The 18942-nt window shown below is 34.9% G+C and overlaps 2 protein-coding genes and 1 long non-coding RNA gene across 3 annotated transcripts; 2 read left to right on the top strand and 1 right to left on the bottom strand.

Annotated features, from left to right (window-relative positions):
• The first annotated feature begins 480 nt into the window (after positions 1 to 480).
• Positions 481 to 1533, top strand: LOC146926802 (uncharacterized). Its single transcript, XR_015005520.1, has 2 exons — positions 481 to 947; positions 1222 to 1533. It is a non-coding gene; the product is annotated as an uncharacterized LOC146926802 (long non-coding RNA).
• Positions 1534 to 5941: 4408 nt separating this feature from the next.
• LOC146926801 (uncharacterized) lies at positions 5942 to 7879 on the bottom strand. The gene is made up of 3 exons (XM_085706973.1): positions 7396 to 7879; positions 6182 to 6264; positions 5942 to 6025 (listed from the first exon to the last, which is right to left on the bottom strand). The coding sequence occupies exons 1-3, from the start codon at positions 7877 to 7879 to the stop codon at positions 5942 to 5944; spliced, it is 651 nt and encodes a 216-aa protein (XP_085563099.1).
• Positions 7880 to 14604: 6725 nt separating this feature from the next.
• On the top strand, positions 14605 to 16795 carry LOC146926800 (uncharacterized). Its single transcript, XM_085706972.1, has 4 exons — positions 14605 to 14926; positions 14979 to 15157; positions 15731 to 16246; positions 16598 to 16795. Exons 1-4 carry the CDS (start codon positions 14605 to 14607, stop codon positions 16793 to 16795), a joined length of 1215 nt encoding a protein of 404 aa, XP_085563098.1.
• Positions 16796 to 18942: the final 2147 nt, after the last annotated feature.

The following is an 18942-nucleotide window of genomic DNA, read 5'->3' as shown; positions in this document are numbered from 1 at the left end:
GTTAAAAACAGTCCTCGTGGGATCGATAATTTTACTACTTCGATAGTATTTGGTGCACTTGCCAAACGTCTATCAGATAAGTCTAATGACATAATCTGGATCAAACCAAGCCATTAAACCTTAATTTTATGTAACCCTAATTTCTAATCTAGATTCACCGTTTTAACATGAATTAACCATTATCAAACTGTAGAAGCGAAAGTGAAGGGTTTGATAATTGTTAATCCATTATTCCAAATATCAATTCATAAAACGAAAGTGGAGTTTTGATATTCGAACAAGTGAATCTAGACAAGGATTGCGAAACATGAAAATAGTCTAGCAAACCTTGAGACATATAAAGTTTCGAGCTTCAAGGATTCCAAAGGCAATCACCCATGAAAATAGGTGTGGTTGTTGGAGGAACACACTCACTGAGACCGAAAGGAGATGTGATAGGCTAAAGAGAAACTTGTCTTTAGAAATTAGGACCAACGTAAGATTATAAGTTTAAGGGTTTGTTTGTGAAGGATTCGTCATTACGATGAACCAATAATCCCAAGACTCTCTTTTTATTATTGTTATTTGCTCCCGACCAACTGAACCTCCTATTTTATAATCTTTCTTCTCCTCTAATCATTCTCTTAAAGTTAGTTAAATTGAACAACTCCCTAGCGGAAATATACTCTCTTTTACTACTACTTCGATAGACCGTGCACTTGCGGTTTGGCCTATCATGGTACTAGAGTAAAAGAAGAGGAAAATTCTGTAATTTGTATTGCAAATGATAGAAAATGATAAAGATTGTAATCTAAGTAATGAGCCCTAAGTACCTGTCTCTTCTTCCATATTTGTTTTAGATTACTGTATTTTAATGTGATAGCAACTAGGCTTCCTTGTTGAAATTCTGCAGGAATGTAGGTTGATGGAAATCTGTGCCAGGATACCCACCTAAGTTCTCCTGAAAGGTATTTAAAATCCCCCTTAAGCTTCACCCCAGAAAGGCGAAGCAATCTGAGCTTATTCATCTTCTTAAATGCCTTGTATGATTATGTTTTATTTTTCTGACGAAGTATGATTAATATTTTTGAACAGGGCTATATATATATTATATGATTGTGTTTGTTTTTCTGACAAAATGTGCTTAATATAGCTAATATTTGTGAATGTTGATATTTTATGATATATGTTTTTTATCCTAATAATTTAATTTAATTTTGTTTTTTAATTATTTTCTTTAAGGGGTCTGAAGTATTTGGATGCGTTACAAAATAAGGTTTTTCTCGAAGACCAGTTGATGTTTGATCTTTGAGAGTTTCTTGTGTTTGCTTGGGATAAAGGCATTGGTGATATGTGGTTGGTTGGGTGATGTAGACCGGGTTATTTTCTCGACGAATTTGGTTTAATTCTACATGTTTGTGTAGCGTGAATGGTTAATTACTTTGTATATGTTTGTGGTAGCCAGTTTGTTGTTTTGATTAGCCCGTTTTAGGTTATCAATTGTGTGTAGTTCTCTTTTATTCGATCATCAACCTTGATTGAAGTTTTGTGTAAGCGTGTATTTGTATATTTCGTTGGAATGGTCAGGCAAGGCATCTGTTGAAATAATCATAAATTTTAACAATTATTATTTCCACCCGTGCGTCGCACAGGTACTAGACTAGCTTAAAAACGGAGCAATATCTCATAGAAGTAAATTTGAAAACGAAAATATCTTACATTGAAGAGTTCAAACTACAAGAAAACTCTTTTAGAATACTAGCAAACAATGCATCATTGACGTTATAAGAGTTTCATCTCTCTATCGCTCAAACAGTAACCAACTGTTGATGTGTTAACTTTCTCAATGATGGCCTTGAAAATATCAATGAGGAAAGAACATCACCATGCAATTTAAGACAATATTTCAAATCGATCTTTCTAGGTCATGCTTCACTCCCTTATCTGTGACAAGATTACAACATTCCAGTAAGAGTTGCAAAAGCCCATGACAACTCTTTGAGATCACACAGAGTGTTTCATGATCAACATTTGTATATGACAAGTTCAACACTTCTAGTTTGGGAACTTCAAAATTCATTCCGCGCACCTTCACTCCTAAACAACTGTATAAATTCAAATGCCTAATCTCAGAACATGTCTTTAAAACTTGGAAAATACATTCGTCAGATATGTTATCGCAATAACTCAAATTAAGCAACTGCAGATTGGGGAAAACAGCAGCAATCATTTTGATGCTTTCATCTCGTAGACATGGATTACAAGTCAAATGGAGAGATTTTAATTAATGGCTGACAACAAAGGAATTAGAATTGTCTACACTATTATTTTGTGTGTATTTCATTTTAATGGAAGAGGCGACCAAGGAAAGCTAGCAAAATATGTTACCGTAGTAGTGAGTTAGGAGGAGGGAGGTGAGGTTAGGGAATCTTTGGAAGAGTCGACCGAGTCAAAGGCGGGTTGGGTTCCTGATAGTTATTGAGAATCGAAGACGGTTGGCAATCGAGAGGAACTGCTTTGAGACGGCTGAGAAAGACTTCAAAGAGCTGTTGTTGTTGTCGTGGTCGTCGCCATCTTTGAGGAATCTAAAGACAGATTCCCAACACTCATCAAGTAATAATTGTTGAAGTTGTTCAGAATTGAGAGAGTTTCTTGTTTTCATATTGTATACGCGATTTGTTTAGGGTGTGTTTGGGAAGAGGGTTTAGGAGGGGAAGGGAGGGGAGGACTTCGTTAAGTATTTGAATGAAAATGTAGTGTCGATTTGAGTTTTTATCTTAAATTTTATTTATTGGATGTCATTTGCTTTCATTCTATATCTTTTATTCAAACCTCAATTATTTTAAATTCCTCCACTTTGATCTTTGGTAGGATTTGACAACGAAAACTTGCATGTGCATTTTGCTAGTTTGACAAATCAAATGGTTATTAAATTTTTAAATATGATGCGACGTTTTTTTTTTTGACAAACTTGCATATGCATTCATGATCTTATAATATAAAAGAAACCCATTATTATCTTTTAATCAATCATATTCAAATTTTTAAAATTTAATTGATAGCCATTATTTATAAAAGAATATATTAGTGATTAATTCTATTCCATAGTTTTGTCAAAAAAAAAATTCTAATCCATAGTTATGTTGTGCTTCGATTTGTGTTTGATCTAGAAAATGAGGAAAGTTTATTTAAGACAATTCAAAATTCAAATTGATAAATTCTAATAGGATAAAATTCAAGACAGAAATAAAGAAAATTGGGACAATGACAAATATATCATTGAATGCCTCTACAATAAGTTTTTCATTTCTAGATAATGTGGAGAGATTAAGTTAGTGTTGAGAGTTTTTTTTTTTCTTGCTAGTATATATATTGAGAGTTGGTCGAGTGTATGATTAGAATATTTTTTTTTATTTAAGAACATGGGACATTAAATGATTACGGAAATGATAAATTATCATGTGTACTATAATATGTTCTGCCAAGTCTTTTAAAAAATACTTATGCTAGAAAATTGTTTATATTGTAAAGAATACGTAGATTTGACAATGCCTGTTTTTAGGCAAATTTGACCATGCTATAGAACAAAAACTACAATATTTTATTATATGAAAATTAAAAATTATTGATGATCCTATAATATTAACGAAATCCATTATATTTTTAGCTAATCATATTCGAATTTTTAAAATTTATATAATAGCTATTATTTATAAAAGAATTTATTAAAGATTAATTCCATACCATAATTATGTTGTGCTTTTTATTTGTGATTGATCTTGTAAATGAGAAAAAAATTATTTGATTTTTTTCCCTTTTATGGTTGTTAGAACTTTTATACAATAGAGATGTATTTTATTTGTCAAATTAATAAAAAAATTATGCATTAACCCTTTGGTTCCCAAGGGAAAGGTGCGCTAGTCATCTGAAGTTCAGCCGTGAGATAATGATAGTCTTATTGGTAAGGATTATTATAACCCATCAAAAGTTTGTATTGTTGCATGCCTTCTTGCCCCCTTTCTTAGTTGTCTTATAAATTTCGTAAATATTTATACTTTTACACTTATACCACACTTAAAAATATCCCCTTTTGATTCTCATTTTAATTTGAACATGTTAGTTTCACCAAGATTCTTTACTTCTACCTAGGTCCAAAAACAAGATTCTTTGCTACTTTTCTAATCTCATATGTCATCTTGTTCCACATGTCATTTTCACTTCTATGTAGCTTCACGCAGCCTCCCTTTAAAATATTTTGTAGGAAAACACTATGTTTTTCATCCTTTAAATGTCACCACTTGATCCTTGTATCCCAACTGGGGCATCTCCTCTTCACTCTTTTCTTAACTCTTGCATCCATAACCAATACTATATGTTGGATACTCAAACTCTCTCTATGTAAAATTTTAAGTTCAAACAAATCTTTCTATCAGAATTACAAATAAGAAATAGATCTATTTGAAAACATGACATCTCACTCTTGTCCCTTTTGTTTTCTTAAAGTAAGATCAAAAGACAACAAAAAATCTATGATGGATTTACCCTTTGCTTTTATCTCCCCGAGGCTATACCCTCATTCACGCCTTCAAAACTTATCAAACACTCCTTACATGCCCATTTAGATCCCCTCCTAAAAAAATATTTTCTTATTGTGGTATATGTTGGAACAAAATGAGTTTAACAATAAACCTTTGAGAGTTTCGATGATAACAAGGTATTAAAAATTGTCAATTGGATAAGCGAATTTTTTTTATTCAAGTGTACAGGACCATAGACAAAATTTTACATCTTAAATAGGTTCTGGAAGAACAAAAGAGAGCTAAGGAATCAACAAAAAAAGGAAGCTTAAAGCATCTGAAGAGAAGTGCTCCTAAAGTCAAAGTGCTCCTGAAGACAAAGTGTTGCTGAAGTGATGACGTCATCAGAAGCTGAAGTTCATCAGAAGCATCTCATCAGAAGCTGAAGATGACCAGAAGCTGAAGTTCATCAGAAGATGCAAGACTTAAAGCTTCAAGGGATGTTCAATGGATTTAAACTCGTCTAAGCATTGCAGAAGACTAGAAATGTAAAGCAACGGTCAATTTGAGAGGATTTGAAGGCATTGGATGCTTATCTTTAAAAAGCGTTGACAAAGTACAATTGTACGAAGTGTACAACCACTACCTTCACTACTCTGTTTTGTCTCTGCTAAAAGACAAGAAAAACAGCTCTGTCTGCAACGATGTTCCTTCACAATGGGAATTGATTTGAAATTGATCCTTCATAGGACAACTACCATATCAGGCAAAAGATCATTGGTGATTGATCAAAGCTTCAAATGACTCTTTTTGATGTGCTGGCAATTTCACAACGTCTCTTTCACACATCTATATAAAGGAGTGAAGAGTTAGAGATTGGCAAGGACTCAACAACAATTTACAAAGTGCCAAATCTCTACTGAAATTGTTCTGCATTCAAAATTCACTTAGAATTTATGTTTCAAAGTTCACATCTTAGAAATTCTAGAGTCTTAAGAGTCTGTATCTGATTTGTATTGTGAACACCACTGATTGTATATCAAGTGTTCAACCTTAAAAATTTTTCTTTGTAATTTTGTTTGATTAGAAGTCTCTTGCAGTTGTGCTTGAGCATTAGAAGTCTCTTGATTGTGTTCAGGAGCATAGGAAGTCTCTTGCTTGTGTGCTTGAGCAATTGTAATCAGATATTACATTATAGTGAACTCTCCTTGGAAGTGCAAGGGGGACAGGTGTAACGCCCGTACTTAATAGTGTCTAGAATAATAAATACGTGCATTATAATAGGTACCGAATACATTAATTATACAATACAGCGCGACATAAGTCGAAAGTTCGATTACAAAGTCTACTCCAGTCATATGTTACATTATTTTCACCCCGCTTGTCGTACCCAACTTGAATACAAAATATTTTACAACACAACAAATAATATAACATATGCATCACTAGAAAGTCTTATAATCGGAATCCAAGATAGCACAATCAATCCAAAGCCTTCTCCTTACCATTGGCACTCGAAACCTGTGAACCTGAACAAATGAAAGAACGGGATGAGACATAATGTCTCAGTGAGTTCTATCTACTTCCTAGGCTAGTGATAACTTTGGGGACATTCTAAGGTTATCACGTGTCTACTTTACAACCGATTGGTTGATTATACGTGTGTGACTTCTATTCATACTTACACGACCGTGCGGGGTACTAGGTCGCTCTTTATAAACTATACTTGTAACTGTCTTATCATTCATTTTCTTGCCATAGTCATTCCCTACATATCATAATAGTATGTAACAAACAATTATCTGAGTTCGTTTTACGGATTGTTCCGGGTGGAGTAATCCCGAATACAAAACCCATACATAGCCTTACCTAGAGTTCTTGGTGGTTGCATGAAACTAGATGTTACATATACCTTCCCATTTCTATTCAAGCAAAGAAGTCTAGGGTTACATGAATCTTGTTCTAGCAAATGAGGGTTTCTTTGATTGATTAAGAAGTTTAAGGATGAAAACAAATGGTTCAATGATGCTCCAAAGTGAACAAATCAAAACAACAAAAGTGAAGGAATATGTGTTGTTTCAAATGGCAAAAAGTCCCAAGCTTCCAGTAAGTTTTGCTAGTAGCGAAACAAAATTTTCCAGCATGAGAAGTTTCGCTAATAGCGTATTTCTCTGGACTTGGCTGGGAATTTTCGCTATTTGTGTGAAAACCTAGCTAATAGCGAGTTTCTTGAGCATCATCTGCAGAATTTTCGAAATTTCATGTTAAACCCTCAAGCTTGAACCTGTCATCAACCCTAGACATCCAGTAAACATAGCATACATGGGATTTGCAAAGCATAGCATATGAAACACCTTAAACAACATTTAATCTCTTAGTTTCCTCATGAAAAATAAAACTTACATATACCATCTAAAGCTTAATCAAGTATGAAACTATCAAAGACACACCCATAGGATAGGATTTCTAACTAGGAACTCACCTTAAAGAGTATGAAGTTGGTTCCAAGTCTCTATACAACAAAACTCTAGTAATCACCACTTCAAGAAAAGGGAAAAACAAGTTGAGGTAGCTTGATCCTATATGAACATCACTTGCAAAGATTCTTGCCAAAAGGAATTAAGAGAAAGATTGAGTGTAGAGGGAGAGAGAAGGCCGAGTTACTAGAGAGAGGAGAGAGCTCAAAGTTGTTGGAACCCTAGTGAGAGAAAGTGATGGAAATTATGAAGATTTTTGGGCCTAAAATCCTTATATACCCCTCAAGCTCAAAAATCAAAAATGCCCTTAAACTTAATCGCGCACATTTCTTCGTTAACAGGTGATACGTCGTACATGAAAGAGCAGGTTGTTACACTCTCCCCCCTTAAAAAAATTTCGTCCTCGAAATTTTAGAACGTACCTGAAAACAAATGCGGGTATTGGTTCATCATCTCCTCTTCAAGTTCCCACGTAGCTTCACCATCCGGCGAACCTTTCCAAACTACCTTCAAAATGGGATTCTCTTTGTTCCTAAGAGATTTGACATCACGGTCCACTATCCTCTCTGGTTCTAGCTGAAATTTCAAGTCTGATTTCAACTCTATAGCATCTAGCTCAACTGGCTGAAAAGGATCCTGGACATACTTCTTTAATTGTGATACATGGAACACGTCGTGCAAACTTGACATAGCTAGAGGTAAAGCTAATTGATAAGCCGTTGGGCCAATGCGCTTGAGTATTTGAAATGGTCCTATATACCTGGAACACAATTTCTTGGTCTTGAAAACACTTCTCAAACCCAATTTAGGTGTAACTTTTAGAAAGACATGATCTCCTTCCTCAAATTCCAAAGGTCTCCGTCTCTTGTCTGCATAACTTTTCTGACGACTTTGAGCCTTTCTCATCTTTTCCTGAATTGATTTGATTTACAAAGTTGTTTCTTGAATAATCTCTGGTCCAAGAATACTCTTGTCACCAACTTCGGACTAACATAAAGGAGTTCTACACTTCCTACCATACAATGCTTCGTAAGGCGCCATACCTATGCTTGAGTGGTAACTATTTTTGTAGGAGAATTCTATCAAAGGTAGATGATTATTCCAACTCCCACCATCTTCTAGAATACATGCACGCAACATATCTTCTAAAACTTGAATGGTTCTCTCTGTTTGACCATCAGTTTATGGATGATGTGACGTGCTTAACTTGAACAGAGTTCCTAAAGCCTTCTGAAAGCCTTCCAAAAATGTGAAGTGAAAATTGGGTCTCTATCAGACACAATACTCACTGGAACTCCATGTAACTTGACAATCTCAGAGATAAACAATTCCGCATATTGTGATGCTTTGTAGGTAGATTTAACCGGTAAGAAATGAGCCGACTTTGTTAATCTATCCACAATGACCCATATCGAATCATGCCCTTTCCGAGTTCGGGGTAAACCTCCCACAAAATCCATCGATATTTGTTCCCACTTCCACTGCAGAATCTCTAAAGGTTGAAGCAATCCTACTAGTCTTTGATGTTCAATCTTGACTTGTTGACATACAATAAACCTTGCTACGAACTCTGCAATGTCTTCATGTCAGACCACCAATACTCCCTCTTTAGATCTTGATACATTTTGGTAGCTCTAGGGTGAATTGAGAAACTACTCTTGTGTGCTTCCTCCAAGATTAGTCTTCGGAGTTTCGGATCACTTGGAACACATATTCTCCCTTCAACCAAAATCGCTCCATCTGAAGCCATAGAAAATTCCGGATAACCAATTCTTTTCTGAAGTTCTACATATGAATTTTGTGCTTGTACAATCGTTGGATGTAGTTCACAAGAAACTTCTAGTGTATGCAGCCAAATACCTCCATCAACATCCGTGGCTTCGAGGTTAAGGTCTCGGAATTTCTCATACAATTTACAAGTATGCATCATAACTTCGGCTTGAGCTAAAGATTTTCGACTCAAAGCATCAGCTACGACATTAGCTTTTCCCGGATGATACTTTAAATCAAAATCAAAATCCTTTAAGTATTCCATCCAATGCCTTTGCCTCCTGTTGAGATCCTTTTGGTCAAATAAGTATTTCAAACTCTTGTGATCACTGAATAAATCAAACTGCGCCCCATACAAAAGATGCCTCCATACTTTCAATGTCGCCAACTCCAAGTCATGTGTGGGATAGTTCTCTTCATGCATCTTGAGTTGTCTAGAAGCATAAGCTATCACATTATCTCCTTGCATAAGTACACTACCAAGACCTTTGGATGATGCATCACAGAACACCGTATATCTCTTCTCAGGATCTGGCATAGTTAGAACCGGAGCTTAGGTTAACTTCTTCTTCAAGGTCGTGAAACTTTTCTCACATTCTTCATCCCACACAAAAGGTACATCTTTCCTTGTGAGTCGGGTCAAAGGCAAAGCGATTTGAGAAAACTTCATGATAAATCGTCGGTAATAACCGGCTAACCCCAAAAAGCTTCCAACCTCTGAAACATTCTTTGGCCTTGTCCAATTTTGAACAGCTTCCACCTTTGATTCATCAACCGCTACTCCTCCTTGAGAAATAACGTGACCTAGAAATTTAACTTCCGTTAACCAAAACTCACACTTACTAAATTTTGCATACAACTACTTCTCTCGAAAAATATCCAGCATTATCCTCTAATGCTGAGCATGTTCCTGCGGGTTCTTAGAGTATATAAAAATATCATCAATGAAGATAATAACAAATTGATCTAGATACGGTTGGAAGATCCGATGCATATATTCCATAAAGACTGTCGGGGCATTAGTTACACCAAATGGCATAACCAAAAATTCATAGTCTCCGTAACGCGTTCTGAAAGCCGTCTTGGACACATCCGAAGATTTGATACGAATATGATGATAACCCGATCTGAGATCAATTTTTTAGAACACTGATGCTCCTTTAAGTTGATCAAGAAGGTCATCAATTCTCGGTAGAGGATACTTATTCTTGATTGTCACCTTATTCATCTGGCGATAATAAACACACAACCTCATGTTGCCATCCTTCTTATTAACAAACAACACGAGTGCGCCCCATGGTGACACACTGGGTCTGATAAAATGTTTCTGGATGAGCACTTCCAGTTGAGACTTCAATTCTTTAAGCTCCAAGGGTTCTGTAAGGTGCTACAGACACTGGTTCCGCTCCCGAAATCAAATCAATAGAAAACTGAATTTCCTTTTCTGGGGTAAACTTGTAATGTCAGGGGGAAAAACATCCAGGTACTCCTTAACGATTGGGATGTCATTGGGACTTACATCTGACTCTGAAGTCACCGTGAGCATGACATAGAAACCCTTATCTTGGTTACAAATAAACTGAACCATCTGATAAGTATGTTTAAGCATTTTCGACAGAGCCACTCCTTCAACCGAATTACTGGTAGGCATGTAAATACTCTTCTCTGCACATCCTATATACACATGATTTGCTGATAGCCAATCCATGCCTAATATCACATCAAGTTGTTTCATGGGTAGGCATACTAAATCTATGTAATATGTTTTGCTGGACATGGTGATTGAACAATTCTCACAAACATAATTTGCTACAATCCCTCCATTTGTGGCCGTAGTCACCATCATGGGAGGATTTAACAATGAAATAGATAATTGAAGAGCTTCAACACATTGGAAAGAAATGAAAGAACACGTTGCACCACAATCAAATAAAACTCTAATAGGATTCTGACCGAGAAAACACATACCACCGATCAAGTCCTCATTAACTTGAGCTTTCTTCCCATCCAGTGAGTACACCCTGCCCTTGCTCATAGTGGTATCTACTTCCTTGCCTTTGTTATTCCTATTTGGACAATTTGCTACATAGTGTTCCGCCTGTCCGTACGCAAAGCAAGAGTCGGTACCTAACCTGCATTCCTCAAAATGAGCTCTTCCACATTTCTTGCAAGTTGTAGTAGGTCTGGGTGAACTGATCTGCTTCCCTTTTTGAGGAGAACCCTTTGGCTTTAATTTCTCATGATGCCTATCAGCAAAGTTACCTCTCCTTCTATCAAAAGCCGTGGTACCCTCTCTAATGGTCTTATCGAAACCCCTCTCTGCTTCTAGACTATTGTGCACAAGTTCATAAATTAACCTTGTTATCCGTCAAAAACCATTACCAAAGAATAGGAAAGTTTGTCTTGTACATGTCTCTCACAACAATAAGCAAACATTTTTTTTGTTTTTGAAGAAAAACGGTTTGAACCATGATATTCCAATTTTCTTTACCATTACCAAAGAATAGGAAAGTTTGTCTTGTACATGTCTCTCACAACAATAAGCAAACATTTTTTTTTGTTTTTGAAGAAAAATGGTTTGAACCATGATATTCCAATTTTCTTTAAAATGGAATACATTAGAACATAATCACACTTGATGTTACTTGGTTTTACAAAGCAACAAACAACAAATAATGAATAACAAAGAGGTGAAAAAAAGTAGGATAGAAGCACGTGATGTGCAATGTTGTTGATATGGATATCTAATTTATACACATATTTTGTGGGGTAGTTTAGACATTATTATTTTTATTTTATGCATATTAGGTAATTCATAACTAAAATAAAACTTTTGGACAAACATTAAAATACGCTTAAAGTGCATTATTTTCTATTGAATGTATTGATGTGTTGACCTGCATTTTTTTGTAGACACAAAAAAAAAACTCATTTAAAGTACATATTAATGCACGGATTCTCACAAACCAAAGCCAAACGATTCGAACCCTGATATTCCAACTTTCTTTGGAAGGGGATACATCAGAAACCAAGTCGGTCTTTGGGGCCATTTTGATTTGACAGAGAGATCCGAAGTTGACACAAAGAAACAGAAATAAAATAGAAAAACAATTGACGTTTTCTTCATAAACTAATTGTGGTATACTTTTTAGTCCAATAAAAATAGTCACTATTAATTTACGTATACGACATTAACAAAATAATCTTATTTTTTTTTTCGGTGCCAATAAAAATGGTTCTATTTCCTTAAAAAAAATGGTTCTATTTGAAAGTAACTAATGCACCTATTCAATTTAGAAAAAAACTTAGGTACAATTTCTTAGGTTCTTTTCTTATGGTTCTTAACTAAATTCACTTTGATTTCCTTAAATTCATAATTTTCTCAGAGTTTATTATATCCAAAAATTTTGTAGTTTTAGTTAAGAACCATACCAAAGGCACCAAAAGAATTGTACCTAAGTTTTCCGCGGGCTTCTTTGGTTTGTAGTAAAAAAATTATTTTTTTCTAAGAATGTCCAACAAACTTGTTTCCGTCACAAAAAATTAAAAATATTCAATCCATTTAATGTCATTATTAATAATATATTAAACAACCATTATAAGATGACTATTTATTCTCAATCTCCATTTGTAATTAAATTAACATATTTTTTATAATATACTCCCTCCGTTTTAAAATGAGTGACGTTTTAGCAAAAAAAAAATTGTTTCAAAATGAATGTCACTTTTAGTTTTTAATGCAATAATAACTTTTTCTTTTCGATTGTACCCTTTAATTAATACTATGTTACACTACTTCCAAAGAATTATTTTTTCTTTAATGAAAAACAAACAAATAGTTGATTAGTATAATTTGGTAAAATTGCTATGACATTTGACTACTTTATTCCATTCCTTAATATGTGTGCAATTGGCTAAAACGACACTCATTTTGAAATGGAGGGAGTAAATGATATATATGGTTACAAATATAAATATAGAAAGTTATTGAAATCCAAATGTTTGAGGATGCTTGGTTTCTCAAGAGTGTTTTTTAAGAGTGTCACATGTCAATACCATATTGAAACTTGAAAAAAGGGTCTTAAATTTATATAATATAGATATAGATTCCTTAAAAAAAAAAATGGTTCTATTTGAAAGTAACTAATGCACCTATTCAATTTAGAAAAAAAAACTTAGGTGCTTTTCGTATGGTTCTTAATTAAATTCACTTTGATTTCCTTAAATTCGTAATTTTCTCAGAGTTTATTATATCCGAAAAATTTGTAGTTTTAGTTAAGAACCATACCAAAGGCACCAAAAGAATTGTACCTAAGTTTTCCGCGGGCTTCTTTGTTTTGTAGTAAAAAATTATTTTTTTTTAAGAATGTCTAACAAACTTGTTTCCGTCACAAAAAATTAAAAATATTCAATCCATTTAATGTCATTATTAATAATATATTAAACAACCATTATAAGATGACTATTCTCAATCTCCATTTATAATTGAATTAACATATTTTTTATAATATACTCCCTCCGTTTTATAATGAGTGTCGTTTTAGCAAAAAAAAAATTGTTTCAAAATGAATGTCACTTTTAGTTTCCAATGCAATAATAACTTTTTCTTTTCGATTGTACCCTTTAATTAATACTATGTTACACTACTTCCAAAGGATTATTTTTTCTTTAATGAAAAACAAACAAATAGTTGATTAGGATAATTTGGTAAAATTGCTATGACATTTGACTACTTTATTCCATTCCTTAATATGTGTGCAATTGGCTAAAGCGACACTCATTTTGAAACGGAGGGAGTAAATGATATATATGGTTACAAATATAAATATAGAAAGTTATTGAAATCCAAATGCTTGAGGATGTTTGGTTTCTCAAGAGTGTTTTTTAAGATTGCCACATGTCAATACCATATTGAAACTTGAAAAAAGGGTCTTAAATTTATATAATATAGATATAGATATAGATGTCACTTTTAGGCTTTGTTTGGGAGTTTGGAGGGAAGGGGACGGGAGGGTTTTGGAAAAAAGGAAGGAGCAAGTGGAAGAAATAGAAGACATTGGGAGGAGAGGGCTTTGGAGGTTAATTTTTTACTCATAATAAAAAGAAAATTGCTTTTTTGACAAAGAATACTTCCAATTGACACAAGTAAATGACCTTAATGCCCCTGGCGGTTGTTAACTACTGCTAGGAAACACGCCGGTAGTTAACTACCGCTGAGTGCCAGCGGTTGTTAACTACCGCTGAGTTCTGCATCTTAAGAACGCAGAAACCTCCATTTTCTGGTTACAGTGTTGCATGCTAACTTCTCAATTCAAACCAAAAATCACCCAAACTTCAATTTGCTCGAAAATCAACAAAATTTCATCAATTAATTCACAAGTAAGTTATATTCTTCATATTTACAAGCAATGTAGTTTGTTTAGGGTTTTATTTTACATATTTTGGAGCAAAATGTTAGTATCACATTAGGTTAGAAAATTGAAAATTAAGCATGATTTGATGTTTTAAAGTATTGTTTATGTTGTATTTGTTGTTTAGAAACAATGTAGGTACAATGTAGCCCTTTAGATGTTCAAATCACACTAATTATGCTCCTAATTTAGAATGCACATAAGGTGTTTGATAAAATGCATAAGTGAGGAAATCTTGCTTTTTTTGTGTAATTTGTTTTCAAATATGTTCAATTTTATAAAGTATATATGTTATAATTATTATAAGCTTGGATTTTAAAATTTTTTGGCAAGTTTGAAGCATGACATAATGTGGTATGTTATATAAAGTTTGATGAACTTATTTTATGAATGCCTAAGTTTCATTTTTGACAACTTATTTATGTTTTTTAAAATTTGTTTTGTACAGATATGGCTAGGGATACGGATGAGCAGCAGCGGGTTATTAGAGAGGATAGGATGTGGAGAGGTAAAAAGGCGAGTACCGCTAGTGCTCGGAGAGAAAAGAGGGCTGAAGACCCATATGTCCCTAAGACTCGGAGGCGCAAGGACCCGATGATACATGGAGAGGGCTCACAGGCACATGTGGATGACTCCTCCCAGGTGGTTGATCCGACACCAGCGCATGATTATGCTGGGTATGCGGATGATGGTTTTGTTGGCTATGATCGGATGGAGGAGGAGATGATGTATTTTCAGCCGCCGCCGCAAGACGAGGCAGAGGATGGGGGGTGCCAGAGGATGAGGGGTGCCAGAGGATGTTATGGAGGATTATCTTGAGGCAGATAATCCTGTTCCTGAGGGTGAGCCTGAGGCGACGACTCAGCCACGACGTCATCGTGGTCAGTTGATACCACCGAATCCTGCTGGAGAGCCTCCCTTTCCTAGAGGACCTGAGACCACGTCATTATTGTCCGACTACGCGAGACACGTGGCGAACCCTCTTTGGGTGAACCATAATAATGTAAGTGTTTAAATTGTTTAAAATTCTTTAAATGTTTTAAAGTGATTATTTAAAATATTATGTAGCGTAAGTGTTTTAGTTATTTAAAATAATATAGGGTAAGTGTTTTAGTTATTTAAAATAATGTAGCGTAAGTGTTTTAGTTATTTAAAATAATGTAGCGTAAGTGTTTTAGTTATTTAATATAATGTAGCGTAAGTGTTTTATTTATTTAAAATAATATAGCGTAAGTGTTTTAGTTATTTAAAATAATGTAGGGTAAGTGTTTTAGTTATTAAATATAATGTAGCGTAAGTGTTTTATTTATTTAAAATAATGTTGCGTAAGTGTTTTAGTTATTTAAAATAATGTAGCGTAAGTGATTTAATTTATTAAATATAATGTAGCGAAAGTGTTTTATTTATTTAAAATAATGTAGCATAAGTGTTTTAATTTATTAAATATAATGTAGCGTAAGTGTTTTAGTTATTTAAAATAATGTAGCGTAAGTGATTTAATTTATTAAATATAATGTAGCGTAAGTGTTTGAATCATTTAAAATAGTGACAATGTCTTATTTAATTTGAATTTCAGATGTGGCATGATCAAGTGGGTTATAAGAGCGTAAACGCAGGGAAAAGGTTGCAAGACCTTGATAAGCCGGAGGCGGCTTTGAGGTGGTTTTGGGAGCTTATGGAGGGGTCTGGCCTCCATGGTTTGATACACGTTGGGTATTCGACTGTGACCCATGCCATGATACGTGCTCTATGCGAGAGGTGGCACACGGAGACCAGTAGTTTTCATCTACCTGTGGGGGAGATGACGATCACTCTGGACGATGTGCATAATCTTCTGCACATTCCTATTTACGGTCGCATGCTGGAGCACGACGAGGCGATGGATAGGGACCGTTCAATTGATCTCATGATCAGGTTGTTGGGCATGTCAGATGTTGATGCCAAAGCTCAGGTTAGGGATGAATCTGCTGGTCATATCAGTTATCCCGCACTGAAGCGGTTTTATGAGGGGCACCTGACTGAGGCTAGACGACTTGAGCATCCACAGTCGAGGGAGGAGATGCAGGAGAGAGCCAGGAGGAGGGCGTGCTGTGTGAGGTGTTTCCTTCTATATCTCGTCGGTTGTGCGTTGTTCACTAACAAAATGAACAGACACATCGACTTGATATATCTTGATTGCATGGCGGACTTGGGGGCAATTGGGAAGTGGTCATAGGGAGGGATGACCTTAGCCTACCTCTACGATTATCTGGATGATTCTGTTATCTTGAATAACAGAACAACGGTTGGCTTTACGACTCTTTTTATGGTAATATTTATCTTAATTTCTTTATGAATTTATTTTATAAATTTTATTATCATGTTAGACTATTTTATAATGTTTTAGATTTATTGAATATTTAACTCGAATAATTAGTTTTGTGTATTATTAATTTTGTTGCAGGGATGGATTTTGGAGCATTTGCCAGGTCCTTACCCAAGGAAGCGTAACCCGGAGTGGGACCCGCGGACACCATGTGCTGGGAGATGGCTCACTAGCAAAGGCCATAAGAGTGTGCACCATTACCGCTCACGCCTGGATCGCTTGGAGCTGTCAATTGAGCCCCAATTCACAAAGCCCCACCTAAAAAGCCCCCACTAAACCCACTAAATATTAGGCCCCTTATTAAATTAAATTATTTTGATCAAGCCCACAATTTTTTTGTTTTTTAGTGGGCTACGATGAGGGGGCTTTAGGCCAACTAAAACATCACACTTTCAGCAATTGGAGAGAATTAGAGAGAACACTCTCGTTCGACAAAAAACACGAGAAACACAAATTGAACTCAGTCTCACTTCTCCGCCTACCTCCTCCGATCGCCGCCGACTATCGCCGTCGTCTCTCTCCTCTCCTCCGATCGCCGCTGTCTTTGGCTCTCCTCTCCTTCTCGCCGCCGTCTCTCCTTTTCTTCTTCTGGTATAACCAAAATCGTTCCTTGATTTACGATTTTTAGGTTTTTTTATTTGTGTTTCATAATCGTATTGAGCAAGACTCGATTACAGCGAATTTTATTGAGTAGATCTAGTAGCTTTTGCTTGATTTTTGAGATGAAGCTTGTGATTTTCACACTTATCTGTGATTTTTTTGCTGAAGCTTTTGTTTTCAGACACAGTAGTTTTTGCTTGCTTTTGTTTGATTTTTGAGATGAAGCTAAGTGATTATGATGATAAGCGCTTGCAAATAAGTTGTTTATAAATAAGTGATTATGATGAAGCATCACATAAGATAAACCTCGAGCATACACTACATGTTCATATGTTGGCTTATAAATAAGTTGTTCAGTGCTCATAGAAACTCCTAGTGATGTCACAGTGCTGTTCTGTGCTTTCAATCCATTGAATGAATTCAGTCCTGTGATAAACTTGACATTGCTACCTTTCATATGCTATAAAGTAAAGAAAAACAATATGATATTGAATGAAGATAGTGTATGAAATATGATATATGTTATGCTAATTTCATTTCACTTCTGTACCTGAAACAATGACATTGACCTAGATACTTCTTTTTTCATTTCATTTGATTTAGCGGTGTCATGTCTGGTGTCCATTTCTGTAGCGGTGTTTCATAGAGTGTTAACATGGTCGTTACGGTATCGTGTCAACCAAAAAACTTAATAGTCTTAAACAACCCTTTAGCATGACCGAAATCAACCAAAAAACTCATCGTAGTTTGCTTTTGGAAGCTATTGTTGCTGATGATCTTCCTTTTAGTTTTGTTGAGTATGGTAAAATCCGAGAGTGGGTGAAATATTTGAATCCTTCTGCTGAAATGGTCTGTAGGAATACCGAAGTTTCAGATATTGAAAAGATATATGATAGGGAAAGAATGAAGCTTAAGGATATCATTGGAATGAAACCTCCACACACTGGTATTGCATTGGAAGCAGCTCTGTAATTTAGTAGTCAAATTCTGTAATTTAACAGTGTCTTTTTGGATCATTGGAATGGAATATGATGTGGTTCTACTGTGTTATATAATGCTGTAATCTTATTCACAGATGAAGATGAAAGTAATACCGAGGATGAGGGATTGACTGATGCAACTGGTCAAGAAGATTGATAAAATTGACAAGGGGTTTATTGACTCGTGTTGGAATGAAACAGAAAAATCGAATGGATTCTTATTGATGTTGAATTTTGTTAGGTGTTGGATTTTGTTGGATAGTAGCACTGTTATTATTGTTATTGATCTTATTGATGTTGAATTTTGTTAGGTGTTGGATTTTGTTGGAAAGTAGTACTGTTATTATTGTTATTGATGTTATGTTTCAAGAAATTGGTGATGTAATATGACACTGAATTTGAATGAGGTATTTTCTTAAGTTGGTGATGTAATAGGACATTGAATTTGAATGTGATTATTGATGTTATGTTTCAAGAAAGTAGCTAAAGTATTTAAATATTCTAAAGGGTTGGTATTGAAAAAAATAGGAAAGTTTTTTTTGGAAAAAAGTAAAAAAAAAAAAAGATTTTTTTCTGGAAAAAAAAACTCGCCGGAGCGCCGCCGTGAATTGTCGGAGCACCGCCGCTGTAACACCCCGTTTTCCCAACGTAAAAATTTCTTAACAATTATCAGAGTTTTTCATCACAAAACGGAATGTCACATTTCTTAAAAATCGTAAATGGAATAAATAATAATTTATCCTTCAAAAATATAAGAACATAATCTTTTAAATCTCGCAGCGGAAATATTTCAACATCATAAATAGTCTTTGGCACTAAGGCCTCATCATAAAAGTCTCATAA

Source organism: Medicago sativa, chromosome 4 (genome assembly GCF_051527215.1).
Source record: "Medicago sativa cultivar Bolivia chromosome 4, Bolivia_mono, whole genome shotgun sequence".
Taxonomy (NCBI): Eukaryota; Viridiplantae; Streptophyta; class Magnoliopsida; order Fabales; family Fabaceae; genus Medicago; species Medicago sativa.
This window is presented reverse-complemented; position numbering and strand designations above follow the sequence as displayed.